At 44.0% G+C, this 22481-nt stretch overlaps 1 protein-coding gene across 5 annotated transcripts in view; it reads right to left on the reverse strand.

Annotated features, from left to right (window-relative positions):
- SLC45A1 (solute carrier family 45 member 1) overlaps positions 1-18550 on the reverse strand; it is a 41261-nt gene extending 22711 nt beyond the window's left edge. For 2 of the 5 annotated variants that reach the window (XM_029066162.2, XM_029066167.2), the window contains exons 1-4: positions 18171-18550; positions 4858-5289; positions 1116-1208; positions 327-551 (exon numbers count right to left, since the gene is read on the reverse strand). In XM_029066162.2, coding sequence (XP_028921995.1) covers positions 327-551; positions 1116-1208; positions 4858-5260 — 721 coding nt within the window. In that variant the 5' untranslated portion in view covers positions 5261-5289; positions 18171-18550. Of the gene's footprint in view, positions 1-326; positions 552-1115; positions 1209-4857; positions 5290-15034; positions 15078-18170 lie in introns of all 5 variants that reach the window. The other 3 variants (XM_029066163.2, XM_029066165.2, XM_039912080.1) reach the window with 3 other exon arrangements.
- Positions 18551-22481: the final 3931 nt, after the last annotated feature.

Below are 22481 nucleotides of genomic sequence, written 5' to 3' on the forward strand. Positions count from 1 at the left end.
AATGGGGACCTCCGGGAGGGATATCCCACTCTGGGAAGGTTCACCATCTTGGGTCACCTTCCAGGGACACAGTTCACTGGGACTTTCCCTTCCAGACTCTTCTTGGGCATGCCCTCCTGACATCAATCAATTATCTGTATTTATTGAGTGCTTGCTGTGTGCAGAACACTGTATTAAGTGCTTGGGAGAGTACAATATAACAATGTAATAGACACATTCCCTGCCCACAACAAGCTTGCAATCTGGAGGACTTCCTGGCTTGCCCTCAGGAAACTTCAAGGTGACTTAACGGATGAATAGCTAAACACTCAAAGGAAAGGAAGTACCCGCTAAGAGTGCATGGATGTTGAGTCCTCTGTCTTGATCCAATGGGCTGCACACATCCATCATGTAGGCGTGACTGGGATTGTCGGCTGAGTCGGCACTGAAGTCCATCAAGACCACTCCACACACGGTGAGAATAATCCCCCATTTATGATTAGTCACAGTGTCAGCCAGCGCTATCCCAATGTCCCTACCATTCAGTAAAAGCGAGAGCCCCAATAACGCCCCTAATCAACAAGAAGGAAATAGCAGTCAGCCGGGGAAAGTGTAACTCATTCATTTTCAGCCCATGCCCCCACCCTGTCTCTCTCCCAAGGTCTTACGTTAAATTCTCTGCTCCGCATACTTGAGAATCAATCAATGGTATTTATTGAGCACTTACTGCGGGCAGAGCACTATACTAAGCTTTTGGGAGAGTCCAATACAACAGAATTGGTAGACTGGATCTCTTCCCTGACACCGAGCAATTTGCAGTGAGACTCATGAGCTTCCTCCTCTTAGGATCTGGGTTTCCATACCAACCCATAATTAACCCCACGCTTGAAGGCATCTCTGTAGGTGTCTAAGATAGGTTGCCTACTTAACTCTGAGAGAGGTAAATTACATCTTTTGGTATGGCATACCAGATCTCTGTGGATATCCATGAGGACGATGTAGATATCAAATACAATGCTCCCCACCCCAAAACTGGAAAAAAAAATGTTAGGTGGCTTTTGAAATGCTTCTGAAAGGCTACTCTTGCCCTCTCTGAAAACAGAGGTGCTTTTTTTCCAATGTCAAAAACCACAAACCTATTGCCAGGACAAAAATGAAAGGTCTTCGCCTTCCAAATCTTGAGGTGCATCGATCACTCCAAGCCCCTAGAAAAGGCTGCAGAAGAAATCCTGAAACAAAAGTTCATCAATAATTGTCACTTCCATTGTATCTCATGTTAAGATACTATAAACCTGCTCTTACCTGCTTCTTCTTAGTCTGAAATCACTTCCAAATCAAACCCAGTGTGTGGCAGAAAAAAGTGCATGTCTGAGGATCTAGGGAAAGGTGAATTTCACTATATAAACTTGGAATTTTATAGAATTACCTCTTTGGGTTCTAACTAAGGACCCACAGCCATATTGACCCTTTCAGGATTTACAGAATTCTGAGCACTGTCCTATCCCACCCTCAGCTTTATTGATCTGTTTTATTGATTAAGGAAGCAACCTGGCCTAGTGGAAAGAGCATGGGCCTGGCAGTCAGAGGAACTGAGTTCTCATCCCTGCTTTGCCACTTGCCTACTGTGTCACTCTGGGCAAGTTACTTGACTTTTCTGTGCCTCAGTTTCATCATCTGTCAAATGGGGAGTCAATGCTTGTTCTTCATCCTTCTGAAACTGTGAGCCCCATGTGGGTCCTGATTTTCTTGCATCTACTCCAGTGCTTAGTACAGTGCTTGGCACACAGTAAACACTTACATTCCACAGTTATTGAATACTACAATTACTAAATCATAAAAACAATAAATAAATAAAAATAAATAAATAAAAATAAAAATAATGATGGTATTTGTTAAGCGCTTACAATGTGCCATGCACTGTTATAGGCACTAGGGTAGATACAAGCTAATCGTTCATTCATTTATTCAATTGTATTCACTGAGTGTTTACTATGTGCAGAACACTGTACTAAGTCCTTAGAATGTACAATTCGGCAACAGATAGAAACAATCCCCGCCCAACAACGGGCTCACAGTCTAAACTGGGGAGACACAACAAAACAAAACAAGTAGTCTGGTGTCAATATCATCAAGATAAATAGAATCATAGATATATACACATCATTAACAAAATAAGTAGAGCAATAAATAATATATACAAATAGGCACAAGTGCTGTGGGGAGGGGAAGGGGGAAGAGCAGAGGGAGGGAGTATGGGGAATGGGGAGGGGAGGAGGAGCAGAGGGAAAGGGAGGCCTCAGTCTGGGAAGGTCTCCTGGAGAAGGTGAGCTCTCAGTAGGGCTTTATTTAGAGGGGAAGAGAGTTTGAGGAGGGAGGACAATCTATGTCAGTGGTAGGATGTGGACCAGGGGTCACGGCAGGACAGGCGTGAACGATGGACCGTGAGGAGGTTAGCGATAGAGGAGCGTAGTGTACGGGGTGGACTGTAGTAGGAGAGAAGGGAGGTGAGGTAGGAGGGGGCTAGGTGATGGACAGCTTTGAAGCCAAGAGTGAGGAGTTTTTATTTTATGCTAAGGTTGACCTGGAGGTTTTTGAAGAGGGAAGTGACATGCCCAGAGCGTTTCTGTAGAAAGATGATCGGGGCAGCAGAATGAAGAATAGACTGGAGCGGGGAGAGACAGGAGGAAGGGAGATAAGAAAGGAGGCTGACGCAATAATCCAGTCAGGATATTATGAGAGCTTGTACCCTCACGGTAGCAGTTTGGATAAAGAGGAAAGGGCAGATCTTGGCAATATTGTGAATCTTGGTGATATTGTAATCAGTTTGGACACAGTCCCTGTCCTGCATGGGGCTCACAATCTAAATCCCCATTTTACAGATGAGGTAACTGAGGGCCAGAGAAGTGAAGTGTCTTGCTCAAGGTCACCTAGCAGTCAAGTGGTGGAACTGGGATTAGAACCTGGGTCCTTCTGACTCCCAGTGGTGTGCCCTATCCAAGGTTCCCAAGGGGAGTTTGAAACTCTAGTCAGAAGAAAGACAGCATCTTTATAAGGCTGTTGAAAACTTGAGGCAATAACCTAATTGCCTTCCTAAGAATGTTTGGAACTGAATTACTTATCCATATGCAGAGTATTACCACATTAACATGAACTCCAGCTTGTTACTGTTCAAATCTCCTGTTCTTTTTTCCCTTCATATGCACTGCAGGGATGGGCTTAGATCTCAGCTCGCAGAAGGCATAATCTTAATTAGGGCTAATGAAGTCACTATACCTGCCCCATAAGAAAGATAGAATGACCAATTTATCCAATTTCTCTCTACATACTTAGGAGGAATGGTGACTATCTGAATCCCTACAAGCCCTGTAATTAGTCAGGAGGTGCCATAATGGCAGCAATTGAAATACTAACCACAGAGACAGTCTTTACAGAGAAAGGAACACAATACCCATCCAAAGACTCATGTGAAGGACTAGTGCTTCCCTGGCCACTCCCATTGGCTGGGTTCAGATCCCGGCATAAATCCTCTAAGAGCCAGAATAGGGATTCTAATAATAATAATTGTGGTATTTGTTAAATGCTTACTATGTGCCAGGCACTGTACTAAGAACTGGGGTAGATACAAGGTAATTGGTATAGACACAGTCCCTGTCCCACATAGGGCTCATTGAGACAGTGAGACAGTGAGCTTCTTGAGACAGTGAGCTTCTTGAGACAATGACATTGCTTCTTGAGAGAAGCAAGCGTGGCTCAGTGTGGCCATAGCCCGGGCTTGGGAGTCAGAGGTCATGGGTTTGAATCCCATCTCTGCCACTTGGCAGCTGTGTGACTGTGGGCAAGTCACTTAACTTCTCTGTGCCTGTTACCTCGTCTGTAAAATGAGGATTAACTGTGAGCCTCACGTGGGAAAACCTGATGACCCTGTATCTACCCCAGCGCTTAGAACAGTGCTCTACACACAGTAAGCACTTAACAAATACCAACATCATCATTATTATTATTATTAATCTCCATTGGACAGATGAGGTAAATGAGACACAAAGAAGTTAAGTGACAAGCCTAAGGTCACACCGCAAACAAGTGGCAGAGTCGGAATTAGAACTCAGGTCTTTCTGACTCCGTACTCTATCCCCTAGGCTTTGCTGTGTGTCAGTGGCCCAGGGTAGAGCAAGGCAGCAGTTGCAGAGGTAGATAGATCAGCCCAAAGCTCAGTAGCAGGAAAAAGTATGGGTCATCAGTTTCTTGTTTCTGTTTGGCTGGCTGGCTGAGTTTCCTGACTGGCTCCTACAGGATCCATAGCAGAATATCAGCCTTGTCTGTTGCTGGGGTTGTGTATGCCTATGTGTATGTGTGTGTTTGTGTGTGCATGAATGGAGAGAGAGAGAGAGAGAGAGAGAGAGAGAGAGAGAGAGAAAGAGGCTGTGGGAGAGGCAGTATGGGGGAGCCAGAAAAAGGCAAGGCAGAGAAGGGGAATAAGGGAAGAGAAAGAGATAATCCAGAGGAAGGATAAATATTTCAGAAATGTAGAGAAGAAGATGGAGGAGCAGTGTGGCCTAATGGAAAGAGCACGGGCCTGGAAGTCAGAAGACTTGTTTTCTAATTCCAGCTGTGCCACTTGCCTACTGTGAGACCTTGGGTAAGTCACTTAACTTCTCTGTGCTTCAGTTTCCTCACCTGTAAAATGGGGATTAAATAGTTTTTCTCCCTCCTTCTTAGACTGTGAGCCCCATGAGGGACAGGGACTGTGTCCAACCAGATTAAGTTTTATCTATCTGAGTGCTTAGAATGGTGCATGGCACATACTAAGCATTTAACAAATATAATAATAATAATGATAACAATAACAATGATCATGATAATAATAATGATAAGGGGTACCTAGAATTGGGCTGATGAACCACACCATGCTGTACAGCTCATCGGGCAGCCCCATCTGGAGCAGGACAGGAGTCACGTAGGCCGTCTCCATGGCATAACTGAACTCGATCCCAAAGAGAATGCACCCATTAAACAGCAACTCTCGGAGCGATCTCTGAGGGTGCAGGCCCCCAAAGCCAATCAGCTCGACAGGACATGGAGTGTTTGGGGGTGGTGGTGGGGACGGACGAATGTGTTTCCTCCTTTTTGGGTGCCTTTTGAAGTTGTTGGCCCGGTGGCTGATGTGGCGAGTGACAGATCCAGAGTAGCCGGAGACCTGGGATCTCCAGAATTCCTGAGATGCCAAGCTGGGAAAAAGGGGCTCGGTGGGAGGGGTCGCCGTGGCCGCCGTGGAAGGGATCATCTTAAAAGGAGAGATTTTAGTGGCTGTTCCTGGGGGGAAGAAAGTCCTGGTCAGGGTGAGATGGTACAAACTGTCACCTCACCCAACAAATTATCACCTTTATTTCTAGCAATGAATCAATCATATGTATTGAGCACTTACTATGTGCAGAGCACTGTATTAAACACTTGGGAGAACAAAATAATAATAATAATAATAATGTTGGTATTCGTTAAGTGCTTACTATGTGCAGAGCACTGTGCTAAGCGCTGGGGTAGATACAGAGTAATCAGGTTGTCCCACATGAGGCTCACAGTCTTCATCCTCATTTTGCAGATGAGGTAACTGAGGCACAGAGAGGTTAAGTGACTTGCCCACAGTCACACAGCTGACAAGTGGCAGAGCTGGGATTTGAACCCATGACCTCTGACTTCCAAGCCTGGGCTCTTTCCAGTGAGCCATACTGCTTGCAGAATTAGCAGAAACTTTTTTTTTAATGGTATATGTAAAGTGCTTACTATGTGCCAGGCACTGTACTCAGCACTGAGGTAGATACAAGATAATTAGTTCGGACACAGTCTCTGTCCCACAGAGGGCTCACGGTCTTAATCTCCATTTTACAGATGAGGTAACTAAGGCCCAGAGAAGTGAAGTGACCTACCCAAGGTCACACAGTAGACATGTGACAGAAGTGGGATTAGAACTCAGGTCCTTCTGACTCCCAGGCCCATCCTCTATCCACGTTCCCTGCCCATAACGAGCTTACAGTCTAGAGGGGACACAGACATTAATATCAATCGATCAATTATATTTATTGAGTACTTACTGAGTGCAGAACATTGTTCTAAGCCCTTGGAAGAGTACAGAACAACAGAGTTATTTGCCCCCAAAATAGTCTGCCTCACCCACCAACATGCACCCAATCAGGATTCTCTATCTTTTCTATGGATCTTTTCTCTCCTCACTAGATTCAGATAAAAACTCCAGAAGTGCAATGGCAACACTCCATTGTTTGGGGTGGTGAGCATTTTTCCTCCACTCTGCTCCTCCACTTCCTCTTAATCAGTGTTATTCACGATGTCAAAAGAAAACTTTTCGAGGCTGATTTCAGACTTAGCCCATGAGAAGCAGCATGGCCTAGTGGAAAGAACACAGTCCTGCGAGCGAGAGGATCTGGATTCTAAACCCAGCTCTGAGAAGCAGTGTTGCTCAGTGGATAGAGCCAGGGCTTGGGAATCAGAGGTCATGGGTTCGAATCCCAGCTCTACTACTTGTCAGCTGTGTGACTGTGGGCATGTCACTTAACTTCTCTGTGCTTCAGTTACCTCATCTGTAAAATGGGGATTAACTGTGAGCCTCACATGGGACAACCTGATTACCCTGTATCTATCCCAGCGCTTAGAACAGTGCTCTGCACATAGTAAGCACTTAACAAATACCAACATTATTTTGTTCGATTAGACTGTAAGCCTGTCATTGGGCAGGGATTGTCTCTATCTGTTGCCAAATTGTACATTCCAAGTGCTTAGTACAGTGCTCTGCATATAGTAAGCACTCAATAAATACTACTGAATGAATGTGTCTGCTATGTGACCTTTGGCAAGTCACTTAACTTCTCTGTGCCACAGTTATCTCACCTGTAAAATGGAGATTAAGACTGTGAGCCCCTTGAAGGACATGGATTGTATCCAACCTGATTATCTTGTATTTACTCCAGAGCTTAGTAGAGTGTCTGGCATATAGTAAGGGCTTAACAAATACCATTTAAAAAAATAATGATCCATCCTGAACATCTCAAAGGGATCAAAAGGGATTCAGGGACAATGGGAAAGGTAGCCAGAAGTGTTTTCAGTTAGGGAAGGTGATTCCTGAAGAGACCTTGCAAAGAAGATTCATAGGGAGACAGCATAGCTTTGTGGTAAGTTCAAGGGGCTGAGTGTCGGAAGATCTAGTTTCTATTCTTGGCTCTGCCACTTACCTGCTGTGTGGTCTTGGTCAAGTCACTTAATCATTCAGTTTTCTCATCTGTAAATGGGGTTAAAATACCTATTTTCCCTCTACCTGTGAGCTCCTTGTTGGCCAAGGGATTGGGTCTGATCTGATTATTTAGAATTTACCCTAACTTTAGTATAGGGATTGGCACAGAGTAAGCACTTAATAATAAATGAGATCATAAACAGGAGGCCACAAATCCAGATTCTTTTGGAGGCCACCCAAAGGAAGATTGGCTCTAAGGATTTAACCCATTTTAGAGGTTTTGTCCTGTCTTAGAAATTCTGTAATTGGAGAGGAAATTGCACCCACCTGAGATGAACACAGCTCCAGACCATTCAAAGATCTGCACTGTGTAGTTCTTCTGTAGCCACATTAAAAGCATTTTAGTATCCGTGTAACAGGAAATCAGATCTATTCCATGGTGGCAATGACTGACAGTGAATTATTAGGGTGCTAAACAATTTTTGGGTATATGAAAGTAAGCATGCAAATGAGTTTCAACTGAAACCAGGAGGATTGGGATGAAGGGAGTCACTAAATGTAATGAGCAATATTACTGGTTATGGTTTCCAAAGGGAGTCACTAAATGTAATATGCAAAATTACTGGTTATGGTATCCAACCCAGCAAGCCAATATCCAACCTACTATCCAGTGGTATCCAACACCAAGATACCAACACCAAGGTGGTATCCAACACCTTTCACAATGGTACCAAAAGATGCTGGAGGAACTGGGATTGTTGGTTGCCTATCTTCCGTGACATCCAGGCTCATGGCAGGTTGGCCCTTTAACAACTCCCAATTTTTCCATGATATTCTAATAGGTACCCTGCTGGTCACAAGGCACCTAGTTTCTTCTTGAATATATTATTCTTTCTGCCTGCACAACTTCTGTGGTTACAGGCAGAGAAGCATTGTGGTCTAGAGGGAAGAGCATGAGCCTGGGAGTCAAGGAACCAGGACTCTTAACTCACCTCTGTACCTTGCCTGCTGTGTGATTTTGAACAAATCACTCAACTGCTCTGTGCCTCGGTTTTCTCATATGCTAAATGGAGACTAAATACCTGTTTTCTTTCTTTCACACTGTGAGCCTGACCTGATTATTCTGTAATAATAATAATAATGTTGGTATTTGTTAAGCGCTTACTATGTGCCGAGCACTGTTCTAAGCGCTGGGGTAGACATAGGGGAATCAGGTTGTCCCACGTGGGGCTCACAGTCTTCATCCCCATTTTACAGATGAGGGAACTGAGGCACAGAGAAGTTAAGTGACTTGCCCACAGTCACACAGCCGACAAGTGGCAGAGCTGGGATTCGAACTCATGAGCCCTGACTCCAAAGCCCGTGCTCTTTCCACTGAGCCACGCTGCTTCTGTACCTACCCTAGCGCTTAGTAGAGTGCTTGGCACATAGTAAGGGCTTTACAAATACCACTATTATTATTATGTTTTATATGTTTATCATCTTATGTGATGGTACTTTGTGTTTGTCCTGAACCTAACTGTTTCTAATTTGAACCCTCCATAATGCACCTATCTCAAACCAACTACCTTCAAGCTTTAAGGGGTGGCTCTAGTACTGGTGTTGTGGGATTTGGTGAACGATTCCACATACACCCTTCGTCTACACATACACCCTTCGTAACTTGGTAGACCTGGTGGTTGTTTTTGATCCTTTATAAATTTATAGACCCAATTACTGTTTAACTTTATGCTCTCTTTAAAGAAATGTATTTGCATCAGAGGACAAAGCTAGAAATGAACAACTTTCTGCATTTCATTCAGTGGGTAACTCAAAAGTAAGAAATGGCGTGGCCTGGTGGAAAAAGTATGGGCCTGGGAGTCAGCAAGACCTGGATTCTAATCACAGCTCTGCCATTGTCTGCTGCGTGACATTGGACAAGTCACTTAATTCCTTTGTGTTTCAGTTACCTCATCTGTAAAAGGGGGTTTAAGACTGTGAACCCCATGTGGGACAGGGACTGAGTCCAACCTGATTAACTTGTATCTACCCCCACGCTTAGCACAGTGTCTGGTACATAGTGCTTAACAAATGCCACTTCAGAAAAAAAAAGTAGGTCATTAGTGAAGAGACACTGAAATTAAATGACTTGCTCTCCCAGAAACAATCTCACCAAGAGTGGGAAAGGACAGTCGGCTTCAGTCTGTCGGTCTGGGATAAGATCTGGACAGCCTGACTTCAAAATAGTTTCCTTTGGGATTTCATCCTCAGAAACCCACAGAGCTACACTTTGTAGATCCAGTACTCTAGGAGATAACCTGTGTCTCAGTTGCCCTGCGGAAACACCCCAATGATATTTCATGCAATGCCCAGGTTCACTGATACAAGGAGATTAGAGGGGAGACAGAAAGTCTGAGAGGTCTCCGAAATCCACTAGTTTGGGTGAATTACTTATTAAGAGAATTCCACACCAATACAATAGAAAAAGGGGAAGGGAGGAGATAGGTTACCTACTAAAATCCACAACGTAAGCCAGTCCATTTAAATACAACAGAGAAATAAAAGGGTTTGTTTGTCTAGGGTTTAACCAGCTACTCATCCAGGGATAATGCATAGGAAGGGGTTGGGAAGCTATTTAAGAGAAATAATTTAACTGAAAGCCTCTAACCCCTTTTGGCATTAAGCAAGGTGGACTAATTATTCATCTGTTGAACTCCACCTAAATAGTTAGGACAACCAATCACCTGAGGTCTTGGGAAAATAATTTTTTTTGGTAATGAAATGGGGTTATAAAAGGAAAGACCAGAAAGATAAAGTCTTTGGGTAGTAAGAAGCTGGTTGCAGGATATTTTCAAGATGGAAAACATGTGGGTTGGCCAAGGGCACCAGGGGAACCTAATGGTTCTGGACTGATTTTGGTTTTTCCCCGTTTTTTATACTTAGGAGTCTTTTCCTCTTTTATATTCTTTACTGTCTTTCTCAGCAGTTTCTCAAAAGGAGATCTCCTGCCTTCTCTCAAAATCCACCCCCTCCAAGCCACCCCCTCCACCTGCAGATCCAACCCCATCCCTTTGTACCTTCTCAAAACACTTGCCCCCTCCCTTCTTCCCCCTCCTCCCGACTGCCATCTTCAACCATTCTCTCTCCAACTGCTTCTTCCCACTGCTTTCAAACACGTTAATGTTTCCCCTATCTTAAAAAAAAATCCCTAACCACATGACTCCCTCCAGTTATCACCCCATCTCCCTCTCCATATTCCTTCAGTGAATTGTCTACACCTGCTGTCTCAAGTTGTTCTCCTCCAATACTCTCCTTGATCTCCTCCAATCTGGCTTCCGTCCATTTCACTCCATAGAAACCACCCTTTCAAAGGTCACAAATGATAGCCTTCTTGCCAAATTGAAAGGACTCCATCCTAACCCTCCTCAATCTCTCAGCTTCCTTTGACACCTTTGACCATCCCTTTCCTGGAAACATTATACAAACTCGGTTTCACTGACACTGTCCTCTCCTGGTTCTCCTATCTCTCTGGCCACTCATTCTCAGGCCCTTTTGTCGATTCCTCCTCTGCTCCCCCTAACCCAACTGTGGGTGTCCTTCAGGGTTGAGTTTTGGATCCCCTTCCATTCTCCATCTTCACCCACTGCCTTGGAGAACTCATTTGCTCACGTGGCTTCAACTACCATCTCTATGTGGATGATTCCCAAATCTACATCTCCAACCTTGATCTCTCTCTCTCTCTCTGCAGTCTTGCATTTCCTCCTGCCTTCAAGAAATCTCTACTTGTATGTCCTGCTTTCAGCTCAGACTTAACATTTCTAAAACAAAACTCTTTATCTTCCCAACCAAACCCTGTTGTCCTCCTGACTTTCCCATTACTGTAGTTAGCACCACCATCCTTTCTGTCTCACAAACCAGTAACCTTGGCATTATCCTTGACTCCTCTTTCTTTCAACCCATATATTCAATCTATCACGGAATTCTGTCACTTTAACCTTCACATCGCTAAAATCCATCTTTACCTGTTCTCCTTCTCCTTTAGACTGTGAGCCCCATGCATGGCAGTCTCATATCGGATTGCATCCTATCTACTGCTTAGGTACAGTGCTTGGGACATAGTAAGTGCTTAAAAATACCACAGTTTTTATTGGAGGGGAGTGAAGCTGGACCTGTGCTCCAGAGGGACACATTACCAGGGAGTGAGAATAATAATAATAATGTTGGTATTTATTAAGCGCTTACTATGTGCAGAGTACTGTTCTAAGCGCTGGGGTAGATACAGGGTCACCAGGTTGTCCCACGTGAGGCTCACAGTTAATCCCCATTTTACAGATGAGGTAACTGAGGCACAGAGAAGTTAAGTGACTTGCCCACAGTCACACAGCTGACAAGTGGCAGAGCGGGGATTCAAACCCATGACCTCTGACTCCCAAGACCGTGCTCTTTCCACTGAGCCATGCTGCTTCTCTGAGAATGAGAGTGACAGCTTCAGTCCCAGGGATTATGGGAAGCCTGCACCCTCTCAACCCACTTGGCCATTGTGGGGTAGCTATAGGATATTAGAACAGTGCTTTGCACATAGTAAGTGCTTAACAAATGCCAGCATTATTATTTTATCTTCAGCTGAATGGTAGTGACACTGACCAAAGGAGTCTTGCTCAATATGGGGGCTCTGCAGAGAACCCCTCCGATTTATCCCAACCCCTGCATTAGGGGAAAACCCTGGGGAGATGAAGAGAGAGGTGGAAACTAGAATTTATCAGGAGCGACTAACTGAGCCCTCTAGAAGAGAAGCAGTGTGGCCAAATGGAAAGAGCACAGGCTTGGGATTCATAACTGGGTTCTATTATTGGCTCTGCCCCTTACCTACTGTGTGACTTTGATCAAGTCGCTTAGCTTCTCTGTGCCTTAGTTCCCTCATCTGTAAACCAGAGATTCAATATCTGTTCTCCCTCCTACTTAGACTGTGAGCCATGTGGGACCTGATTATCTTGTATCTACCCCAGTGCTTAGTACAGTGCTTGACACATAGGTGCTCAACAAATAACCATAATTTTTATTATACAGTGGTGTATTATACCATCCTAAATTAGCCTGCCCCCAGCAATTCAGCATGGCTTAGTGATATAGCATGGTCTTGAGTTCTAATCCCAGCTCCACTGCATGTCTGCTGTATGACCTTGGGCAAGTCACTTCACTTCTCTGGCCCTCAGTTACCTCACCTGTAAAATGGGGATTAACAGTATGAGCCCCACGTGGGACAGGTACTGTGTCCAACCAGCATTTAGAACAGTCCTTTGCACATAGTAAGCTCTTAATAGGCATAAGTGCTTGAAAAGCAGAATGGGGTAGTGGATAGAGCATGGGACTGGAAATCAGAAAGTCATGGGTTCTGATCCCTGCTCTGCCACTTGTCTACTGTGCAACCTTGGGCAAGGCATTTCACTTCTCTATGCTTCAGTTACCTCATCTGTAAAATGAGGATTGAGGCTGTGAGCCTTGCATAGGAGAGGGACTGTGTCCAAACTAATTTGCTTGCATCCACCCCAGGACCTAGTACAGTGCCTGGCACATAGTAAGAGCACAGCAAATACCATAATTATTATAGTTATTAATAATAAATATCAATTATCAAGCTAAATATCAATTCAGCTTTGTGCTAGCTTGGCCTGGTCCCCATTAGCTCAAGATCCATAAGGCCCCTAATCGCACCCATTTGACACCCACACATCCAATCCGTCACCAAGACCTGCCGGTCTCACCTTTATAATATCGCTAAGATCCGCCCTTTCCACTCCACCCAAATGGCTATTTTACTGGTCCAGGCTCTCATAATATCCCGGCTGGATTATTGTGTCAGCCTTCTCTCTGATTTCCCTTCCTCCTGTCTCTCCCAGCTCCAGTCTATTCTTCATTCCGCTGCCCGGCTCATCTTCCTGCAGAAATGCTCTGGGCATGTCACTCCCCTTCTTAAAAACCTCCAGTGGTTGCCTATCAACCTCCGCATGAAACAAAAACTTCTCTCTCTAGTCTACAAGTCTCTCCATCACCTTGCCCCCTCCTACCTCTCCTCCCTTCTCTCTTTCTACTGCCCACCCTGCACGCTCCGCTCCTCTGCCGCCCACCTCCTCACCGTCCCCCATTCTCGCCTATCCTGCCGTCGACCCCTGGGCCACGTCCTCCCGCGGTCCTGGAATGCCCTCCCTCCTCAGCTCCACCAAACTAATTCTCTTCCTCTCTTCAAAGCCCTACTGAGAGCTCACCTCCTCCAAGAGGCCTTCCCAGATTGAGCTTCTCCTTTTCCCTCTGCTCCCTCTGCTGCGTCTCTACCCCCCCTTCACCTCCCCTCAGCTAAGTCCCCTTCGCCCCCCTTTCCCTCTGCTCCTCCCCCTCTCCCTTCCCCTCCCCTCAGCACTGTGCTCATCTGCTCATTTGTATATATTTTTATTACCTATTTATTTTGTTAATGAGATGTACATCCCCTTGATTCTATTTATTGCTACTGTTTTTGTCTCTCTCCCCAGATTAATAATAATAATGTTGGTATTTGTTAAGCGCTTACTATGTGCCGAGCACTGTTCTAAGCGCTGGGGTAGACACAGGGGAATCAGGTTGTCCCAAGTGGGGCTCACAGTCTTAATCCCCATTTTACAGATGAGGGAACTGAGGCACAGAGAGGTTAAGTGACTTGCCCACAGTCACACAGCTGACAAGTGGCAGAGCTGGGATTCGAACTCATGAGCCCTGACTCCAAAGCCCGTGCTCTTTCCACTGAGCCACGCTGATTAGACAAATCCCGTCAGTGGGCAGACACTGTCTCTATCTGTTGCCAATTTGTACATTCCAAGCACTTAGTACAGTGCTCTGCACATAGTAAGTGCTCAATAAATACTATTGAATGAATTTGACATTTTTCTATGCATAGCAAAGATTCCATATAGTTGGAGAGTGAAAACTGAGAGCTTAAATTCATTTACAAGAATACCCTTATCCAATCAGGAGCACTGAGTTTTGTTAAAGTATTTTCATGAAAAATTCCAATCCTATGAGTGTCCATGCTTTTTTTATTACCACAGTATTATTATGATGATGATTACTACTACTACTAATAATTATGGTATTTGTTAAGCTGGGGTAGGTACAAGATAATCAAGTCAGTCACCGTCCCTATCCCACATGGGGCTGACAGTCTAGGTGAAGAGGGAAACAGGTATTTAATCCCCATTTTACAGATGAAAAAACTGAGGCACAGAAAAGTTAAGCTACTTAACCAAGGTTGACCAGCAGGCAAATGGCAGAACTAGGATTAGAATTCAGGTCCTCTGACTTATAGGCTTGTGTTCTTTCCACTAGGTAACACTTTTAATATATTTTTAAGAGAGAAAAAATAAGTTTTTAATAGTTGAATTCATAGCTGCACCAAAAGAAACTTGATTTTTTTTGGATCACTGTTCAATTTTACAAGTTAAGTAGAAATTAAACTTGTTGTGGGAAACTTTATTTTACCTGGACATAGACTTTTTTCAAACTATCAGTCACAAGGCTTTAATCATTCTACATTAATGAACATATATCCCAGGGATCCATTAAGTATCTTCTTTATTTTCAAAGCTTTAAGAAAGTTTTCAGATAGTAAATCTCTCAAGATTCATGAGGGCAGGTTCAAAAACACTAAAATTCTTGTTTTAACCAATCTCAGGAGTGCCTAGATCTTTGTTAGTGTGTTAGGAAATTGGTTCCTCTCTAAGTGGATCCATTCAGTTTAGAAATACACTTTATAAAGTGTTCTTACTCTATGAAAAGTTTGTAAATCGTGATTTTATCACAATAAGAACTTACCTCAAACTGCATTTATTTCAGATGGCGCATCTCAATTTTTTTTCTGTAAATACAAGTCAATTAGGTTGGACACCGTCTATGTCCCGTATGGGCTCACAGTTAAAGTAGGAGGGAGAACGGGAGAACTAAGTGGCTTGCTCAAGATCACACGGCAAAAAATTTGGCAGAGCTGGGAGAACTCAGAACCTCTGACTCCCAGGCCCATGCTCTTTCCACTAGGCCATACTGCTTCTCCTCTGTCCTTGTTCCAAACTACGGGGTTCCCTGACAGACTTCATTAACTTTGAAGCAGGAGATTGACTTGAAGTCCCACACAGCATAACGTGATGATGCCCAGGGAAGCAGCATGGCTTAGTGGATAGAGCACAGGCCTGGGAGTCAGAAGGTCATGGGTTCTAATTCTGACTCCTACATGTGTCTGCTGTGTGACCTTGGGCAAGTCTCTGGGCCTCAGTTACCTAATCTGTAAAATGAGGGTTGTTACTGTGAGCCCCAGAGACAGAGACTCTAAAGGAAACTGAAAGAGCAGCCAGCTCAAACCTGTGCAGGTGACACTGGGGGTATACCCGCAGTCCTCAATGTTTTCAACCCAGTTTGCTTGTATCTACCCCAGTGGCACATGCACTTAATAATAATGTTGGTATTTGTTAAGCGCTTACTATGTGCAGAGCACTGTTCTAAGCACTGGGGGAGACACAGGGGAATCAGGTTGTCCCACGTGGGGCTCACAGTCTTAATCCTCATTTTACAGATGAGGTAACTGAGGCCCAGAGAAGTTAAGTGACTTGCCCACAGTCACACAGCTGACAAGTGGCAGAGCTGGGATTCGAACTCATGACCTCTGACTCCAAAGCCCATGCTCTTTCCACTGATCCACGCTGCTTCTCTTAACAAAAACCATAATAATTATTATTGCTATTATCCCCCTGGTTCTATTTATTGCTACTGTTTTGGTCTGTCTGTCTCCCCCCGATTAGACTGTAAGCCCATCAAAGGGCAGGGACTGTCTCTATCTGTTGCCAACTTGTATATTCCAAGCGCCTAGAACAGTGCTCTGCACATAGTGAGCGCTCAATAAACACTATTGAATGAATGAATAAATATTATTGAATATTATTATATTGCAGAGGTAAGTCGGAGTTTGGCCAATCCTGGAGCATTTCTTTGCAGGGACCCCCGACCCCGCCTCTTGTTCCGTTCATTCGTTCAATTGTATTTATTGAGCACTTTGTGCAAAGCTCAGTGTTCTACAGCTGGTGTGAGCCCATTATTGGGCAGGGATTGTCTCTATCTGTTGCCAAATTGTACATTCCAAGCGCTTAGTACAGTGCTCTTCACATAGTAAGCACTCAGTAAATACTATTGGATGAATGTCGTGTTGCCTTCCAGGTTCATGTGGGTTCTAGTGCTTGGGCAGGGAATTTAGCAGTAGGAGCTTCAGCAGAGGGAGTCTTGGAACATAAAATTTTAAAGAGTTTAAAGCATTTAAAAATGTTTAAAGAGTCTGGTTTCATATTTATACATACACGGGAGCAGCACAGCCTAGCGGAAAAAGCATGGGCCTGGGAGTCAGAGGGTTTGGGTTTTAATCTCGGCTCTGCCTCTTACTTGCTGTGTGTCCTTGAATAAGTCACTTAACTTCTCTAGGCCTCAGTTTCCTCATCTGTAAAATGGGGATTAAATCCTCCTCCCTCCCACTTAGACAGCAAGCCCCATGTTGGACAGGGACTGTATACTACTTGATTATCTTGTATCTACCCCAGCGCTTAGTAATAAGAATAATAACTGTGGTAGTTGTTAAGTGCTTACTATATGACAGGCACTGTACTAAGTGCTGGGGTGAGTACAAGCAAATTGGGTTGGACACAGTCCTTGTCCCACATGGGGCTCACAGTCTCAATCCTCATTTTACAGATGGGGTAACTGAGGCTGAGAGAAGTGAAGTGTCTTGCCCAAGGTCACACAGTAGACAAGTGTCAGAACTGGGATTAGAACCCAGGACTTTCTGACTCCCAAACCAGTGCTTTATCAACTACACCATGACAGTGATTGGTACATAGTAAGTGCTGATTAATAAATACCATAGTCATTATTATTATTGGTATTATTATTACAGGATATGGAACAGGCCAACTGAAAACTGTAAGACTGGCCATCCTATTCTGAACCAAAATAATTTTAGGATTTCTATTACTCTACCGCTCACTCTATTCAAGCCCTCCCAAGTAACCCTTTCATTCTCTTTTTCACTACATGGAACAATCCTTCTTTCTCACCTTCCCGAATCATAAATTAATTTTTCTGAAAAGTCTTTTGCTAAGCTCCTAAGGACATCTGGGTTGGATTTCACAGGGCCTACAGGTTAGTGCTCTGCTAAGTTGTAAGTGGTTTCTTCCTCAGAATATCATCATCCTCCCTGTCTGGGCTTTGAACTGCTCCTGTCATCCTTTAGGCAAGAAAAGGATCTAGCCATTCTGTTCAACACTCAATATCCTACTTCCTTCCAATAAATGAAAGTAATACTAAAAACGACACAGCTTTGCAAAAAACACCTCAAGGAACTGCCCAACTTTGGATGTTTTTTTATCATTCTCATTTAGTAGCAGCTTATAACTGTTTGAAAAAGATATACCACTCCCTAGTGCTTGAAAATATTCAACACTCCGGCTGCTTCACCCTAATTTCGTGAAAATTCTCTGGTACATATCTTAAGCGGTTTCGGCGTTTGATGTAAACTGAAAGAGCAGCCAGCTCAAACCTGTGCAGGTGACACTGGGAGCCAACCCGCAGTCCTTACAGACCCGATGCATGTCGCTGTGGCTGATACTCAGGACTCTCTCTCCTCCCTGTACCATTCAAGCTGCCAGCTTATTATCAGGAAAATCCCAGTACAACTATACAATCCAGCTATTTCCACTTTTTCCCTTCTGTTTCCTTTTTAGCGGTAGCTTTCTGATAAGGAAGGACCATTTTGAAGATCTGTCCATCGATATTTAAATAGATTAGAGATGAACAAAGATCTTCGGTCCAAATCCCATCATTTGCAGACTTAACTGCTGCTGGGCCTGAGACAGCAGGATTTTTGCTCGGTAATCCGGGAAGCTTTGTGAATGAATGCAGTATGAAATGGTGGTACCTGTAATTAGGGATCATCCCTTTTCAAAGGCTGGTCTACTGACTGAATCATCCGAAGCGGTGGTTCCTAGGCCTGTGATTCTGCTGCTGCTGTCTCTTCCCTCCTTCCTACCCAAGGAGGCTGCGTTCCGTTCCGGCTGGGGAGGTGGTGATGACATCACTCGTGCAGTCCTGCTGCCTCCCAACCCACTGGAGTCTCTGCAGAAGCATCAGTGATTCTCAGCTCTGCTATTGTTCCTTAAAGCGGCAACTGCAGAGTGCCTGGTATCATCTGGGAGCCTGACAGGATGGCTCCATCACCCCCTCACCTGCATCAGGATCCTCGCCATTGTGGGCTCTGTTTCAGTGATCGATTTTCACAAACGAGCCGAGCCTTTAGGGATCATCTATCTTTCCATTCATCAAGGCCACAGGACATAAATAGCTAAGGATGAGTCCGTGGTGTGCCGCTTTCCTTGGGCTAAGCACCTCCCCCAAGGTAGATGAATAACCATATTACTCTCATTTTATAGTTACCACAAAGGGTGAACCTACAGTGACTTTTTATGGTAATTCTTAAGTGCTTACTATGTACCAGGCACTGTACTGAGCCCTAGGGTAGATACAAGTTAATCAGGTCAGACACAGTCTGTTTCCCAGATGGGGCTCACAGTCTTAATCCCCATTTGACAGATGAGGTAACTGAGGCACAGAGAAGTCAAGTGACTTATCCAAGGTCACACAGCAGACAGACAAGTGGCAGAGCTGGGATTAGAACCCAGGTTCTTCTGACTCATGATATTATCCACTAGGCCATGATGCTTTTTCTTTTTAATGGTATTTGTTAAGTGCTTACTATGTGCCAGTCACTGTTCTAAGTGCATAAGGTAATCAGGTTGGACAAAGTCCATGCCCCACACTGGGCTCACAGTCTTAATCCCCATTTTACAAATGAGGAAATTTAGGTACAGAGAAGTTAAGTGACTTGCACAAAGTCACATAGCAGACAAGCCGCAGAGGTAGGATTAGAACTCAGGTCCTTCTGACTCCCAAATCCATGCTCTATCAACAGGACCACACTGCTTCTACCAAGGCTGGAATATTTCTAATAGAAGCCTCTTGTCCTAAATATCTTTACTGCTTGTGTTGAAGGCCAAAGCTTATGACAATCGCAGATTTCCTGGGGGCGCACAAATTATTGGCCCTGCTTGAGAAGAGGAGCTGAAGATGAGTTTAAAAAAGGGAAAAACATTTTCTCATGGCACGTGGTAACTGAGTAGAATTTGTTTCTTCAGAAAGATGTGGTGATAAAAGTATCAGTGGATTCAAGAAAGGTTAGGACAAATTCATTATTACTATTTTATTAAGTGCTACTAAATGGCAAGAACCTGCCTAATCGTTAGGAAAGATACAATATAATCAGACTCTGCATGGGGTTTGCCATCTAATCAATCAATCAATTAGTGGTATTTATTGAGTGCTTACTGAGGTGTAGAGCACTGTACTAAGCACTTGGGAGAGTACAGTACAACAGAGTTGGTAGACATTTTCCCTTCCCACAATGAGCTTACAGTCTAGAGGGAGGTAGAGTTGGCAGTAAATGCTCAATAAATGCCATTGATTGATTGATTGATCCATTCTCCATATTTTATCGGTGAGGAACATTCAGAGACAGAAAGTCTAAGCGACTTGTCCAAGGTCACAAAGCAGGCCAAGACAAGATTGGTCAGTAAATCAATCACCGGTATTTACTGAGTGCTTACTATTGCAGAGCATTGTACTGATCACTTAAGAACCTATCTCACTCCCAGGACTATTCTCCATGGACAGGAAGTCCACATTGAGAAATCAAAGGAAAATTTAAAGGGATAGAGAGGGTTTAATAAATTAACAGATGATTAATGGATGAGTTATAAAGAGGAGCTACAGATGAGGAAGTATACTGAAGACGTATAAATATACTGAGAACGTCACTGAGAGACAGAACATTATACTCGGTGGGGGTGCCGCAGGCCATAATTACCAGAGCACATTGTGAATAAACAAGTGTTTTCCTTCCCTTGCAATCTCTGAAACATTTATACTTCACTTATGCTTATACTTGGTCATGCTACTTCATGGGAGCAGTGTGATCTAGTAAAAAGAGTATGGGCCTGGGAGTCAGAGAACCCAGGTTCTATTCCCAGCTCTATTTGTCTCCTGTGTGACCTTGGGCTAGTCACTTAACTTCTCTGTCTCACTGAACTTCTCTGTGTCTCGGTTTCCTCATCTGTAAAGTGGGGATTCAATCCCTATTTTCCCCTCCTACTTAAAATGTGAGCCCCACATGAGACAGGAACTATATCCTACATGATTCCTAGTGCTTAGAACAGTGCTCGACACATAGTAAGTGCTTAACAAATACCACAATTATTATTACACAGTGTTCAGCACTCAGTAGACATTCAATTCATTCATTCAATCATATTTACTGAGAGCGTACTGTGTGCAAAGTACTGTACTAAGCACTTGGGAGAGTACAATACAACACAAATGCTAGGAACTGATTGGAGGAAAAAGCAAAATTTTTGCCATGGTTCATCCACTGTCACTTTTCTTCCCCATTGTTCAGGCCCTGGAGGACCTAAGCTAGGGAAGCAGCATGGCCTAGAGGAAAGAGTCTGGGCCTAGTAGTCAGAGGTTCTAATCCCAGTTCTGTCACTTGGCTGCTGTGTGACCTTGGACAAGTCACTTAACTCCTCTGTGCCTCAATTCCCTCACCTGCATAATGGAGATTCAATGTCTATTCTCCTTCCTACTTAGACTGTGAGCCCCATGTGGAGCCTGATTATCTTGTATCTATACCAGTGCTTATTACAGAGCTTGGCACATAGTAGGCACTCAACTAATACCACAGTTCTTATTATTGTTTAACATGTTCATTTGTGTTCTGAGTTAGCCAGGTGAGAACAGTGCTCTTGGAAGAGTACAGAATAACAGAGCTGGTAGACACATTCCCTGCTCACGGGGAGTTCACAGTCTAGAAGGGAGACATAAGCTCCTTTTGTAGACCATAAACTCCTTGTGGGCAGGGAACGTGACTACCAACTCTACTATACTATACATTCCCAAGAGCTAGTATAGTGCTCTGCACACAATAAGCACTCAATACGTACCGTCTATTGACTGACTGAATGGCTAGAAAAAGAGTCCCTAAAAATTGCTTGCCTTATAATAATAATAATGTTGGTATTTGCTAAGTAGTGCTTACTATGTGCAGAGCACTGTTCTAAGCGCTGGGGGAGATACAGGGTAATCAGGTTGTCCCACGTGAGGCTCACAATCTTAATCCCCATTTTACAGATGAGGTAACTGAGGCACAGAGAAGTTAAGTGACTTGCCCACAGTCACACAGCTGCCAAGTGGCAGAGCCGGGATTCGAACCCATTACCTCTGACTCCTAAGCCCGTGCTCCTTCCACTGAGCCACGCTGCTTCCAAAAGACAATTCGCAGAGAGGCATGACTGGTGAGCCTTAACCCGGTAATACACAATCTTATCGAGGACAAAGAAAATAATGATTGTATAATGGAATGTCAGGATACTCTGTGATGGTGAGTACGGCATTTTGCACCAGCCAGGTACAGCACTGAAACACTGAGTACAGCCAGCCTGCCAGATGAATAACAGTCCATAGAAACAGATGTTGGGTATTTTTCTGGTGAAGTTATTTCATCCTTCCTCTGGCCTGGAACTCCCTCCCTCCTCATATCTGACAGAGGATCATTCTTCCCACTTTTAAAGCCTTGTTAAAATCACATCTCCTTCAAGAGGCCTTCCCCAAAGAAGCCCTCCTTTTCCCTACTCTTTCTCCCTTCTGCATCACCCTTGCACTTAGATTTGTAATCTAAAAGAGGTTTGGCACTTATGTACACAGCCATAATTTATTTTAATGTCTGCTCCTTTTGGAAGGGAATGTATCTCGAAACTCTGTTGTAATAATACTAATAAAAAATAATAAAAAGACATTTGTTAAGTGCTTATTACGTGTCAAGCACTGTACTAAGCACTGGGGTAGATAAAAGATCACCAAGTCCCACATGGGGCTTATAGTCTGATTAGAGGGGAGAACAGGTATTGAATTCCCATTTTGCAGATGAGGGAACTGAGGTACAGAGAAGTTAAGTGATTTGCCCAAGGTCACTCAGCAGGCAAGTGACAGAGCTGGAATTAGACCCAGGTCCTCTGATACCTAAGCCCTGGCTCTTTCCACTAAGCCATGCTGCTTCTCCTGTTGTATTGTATTCTCCCAAGTACTTAGCATAGTGCTCTGCACACAGTAAGCACTCAGTCAA

The sequence above is a fragment of the Ornithorhynchus anatinus genome, chromosome 5, assembly GCF_004115215.2.
Source record: "Ornithorhynchus anatinus isolate Pmale09 chromosome 5, mOrnAna1.pri.v4, whole genome shotgun sequence".
Lineage (NCBI taxonomy): Eukaryota > Metazoa > Chordata > Mammalia > Monotremata > Ornithorhynchidae > Ornithorhynchus > Ornithorhynchus anatinus.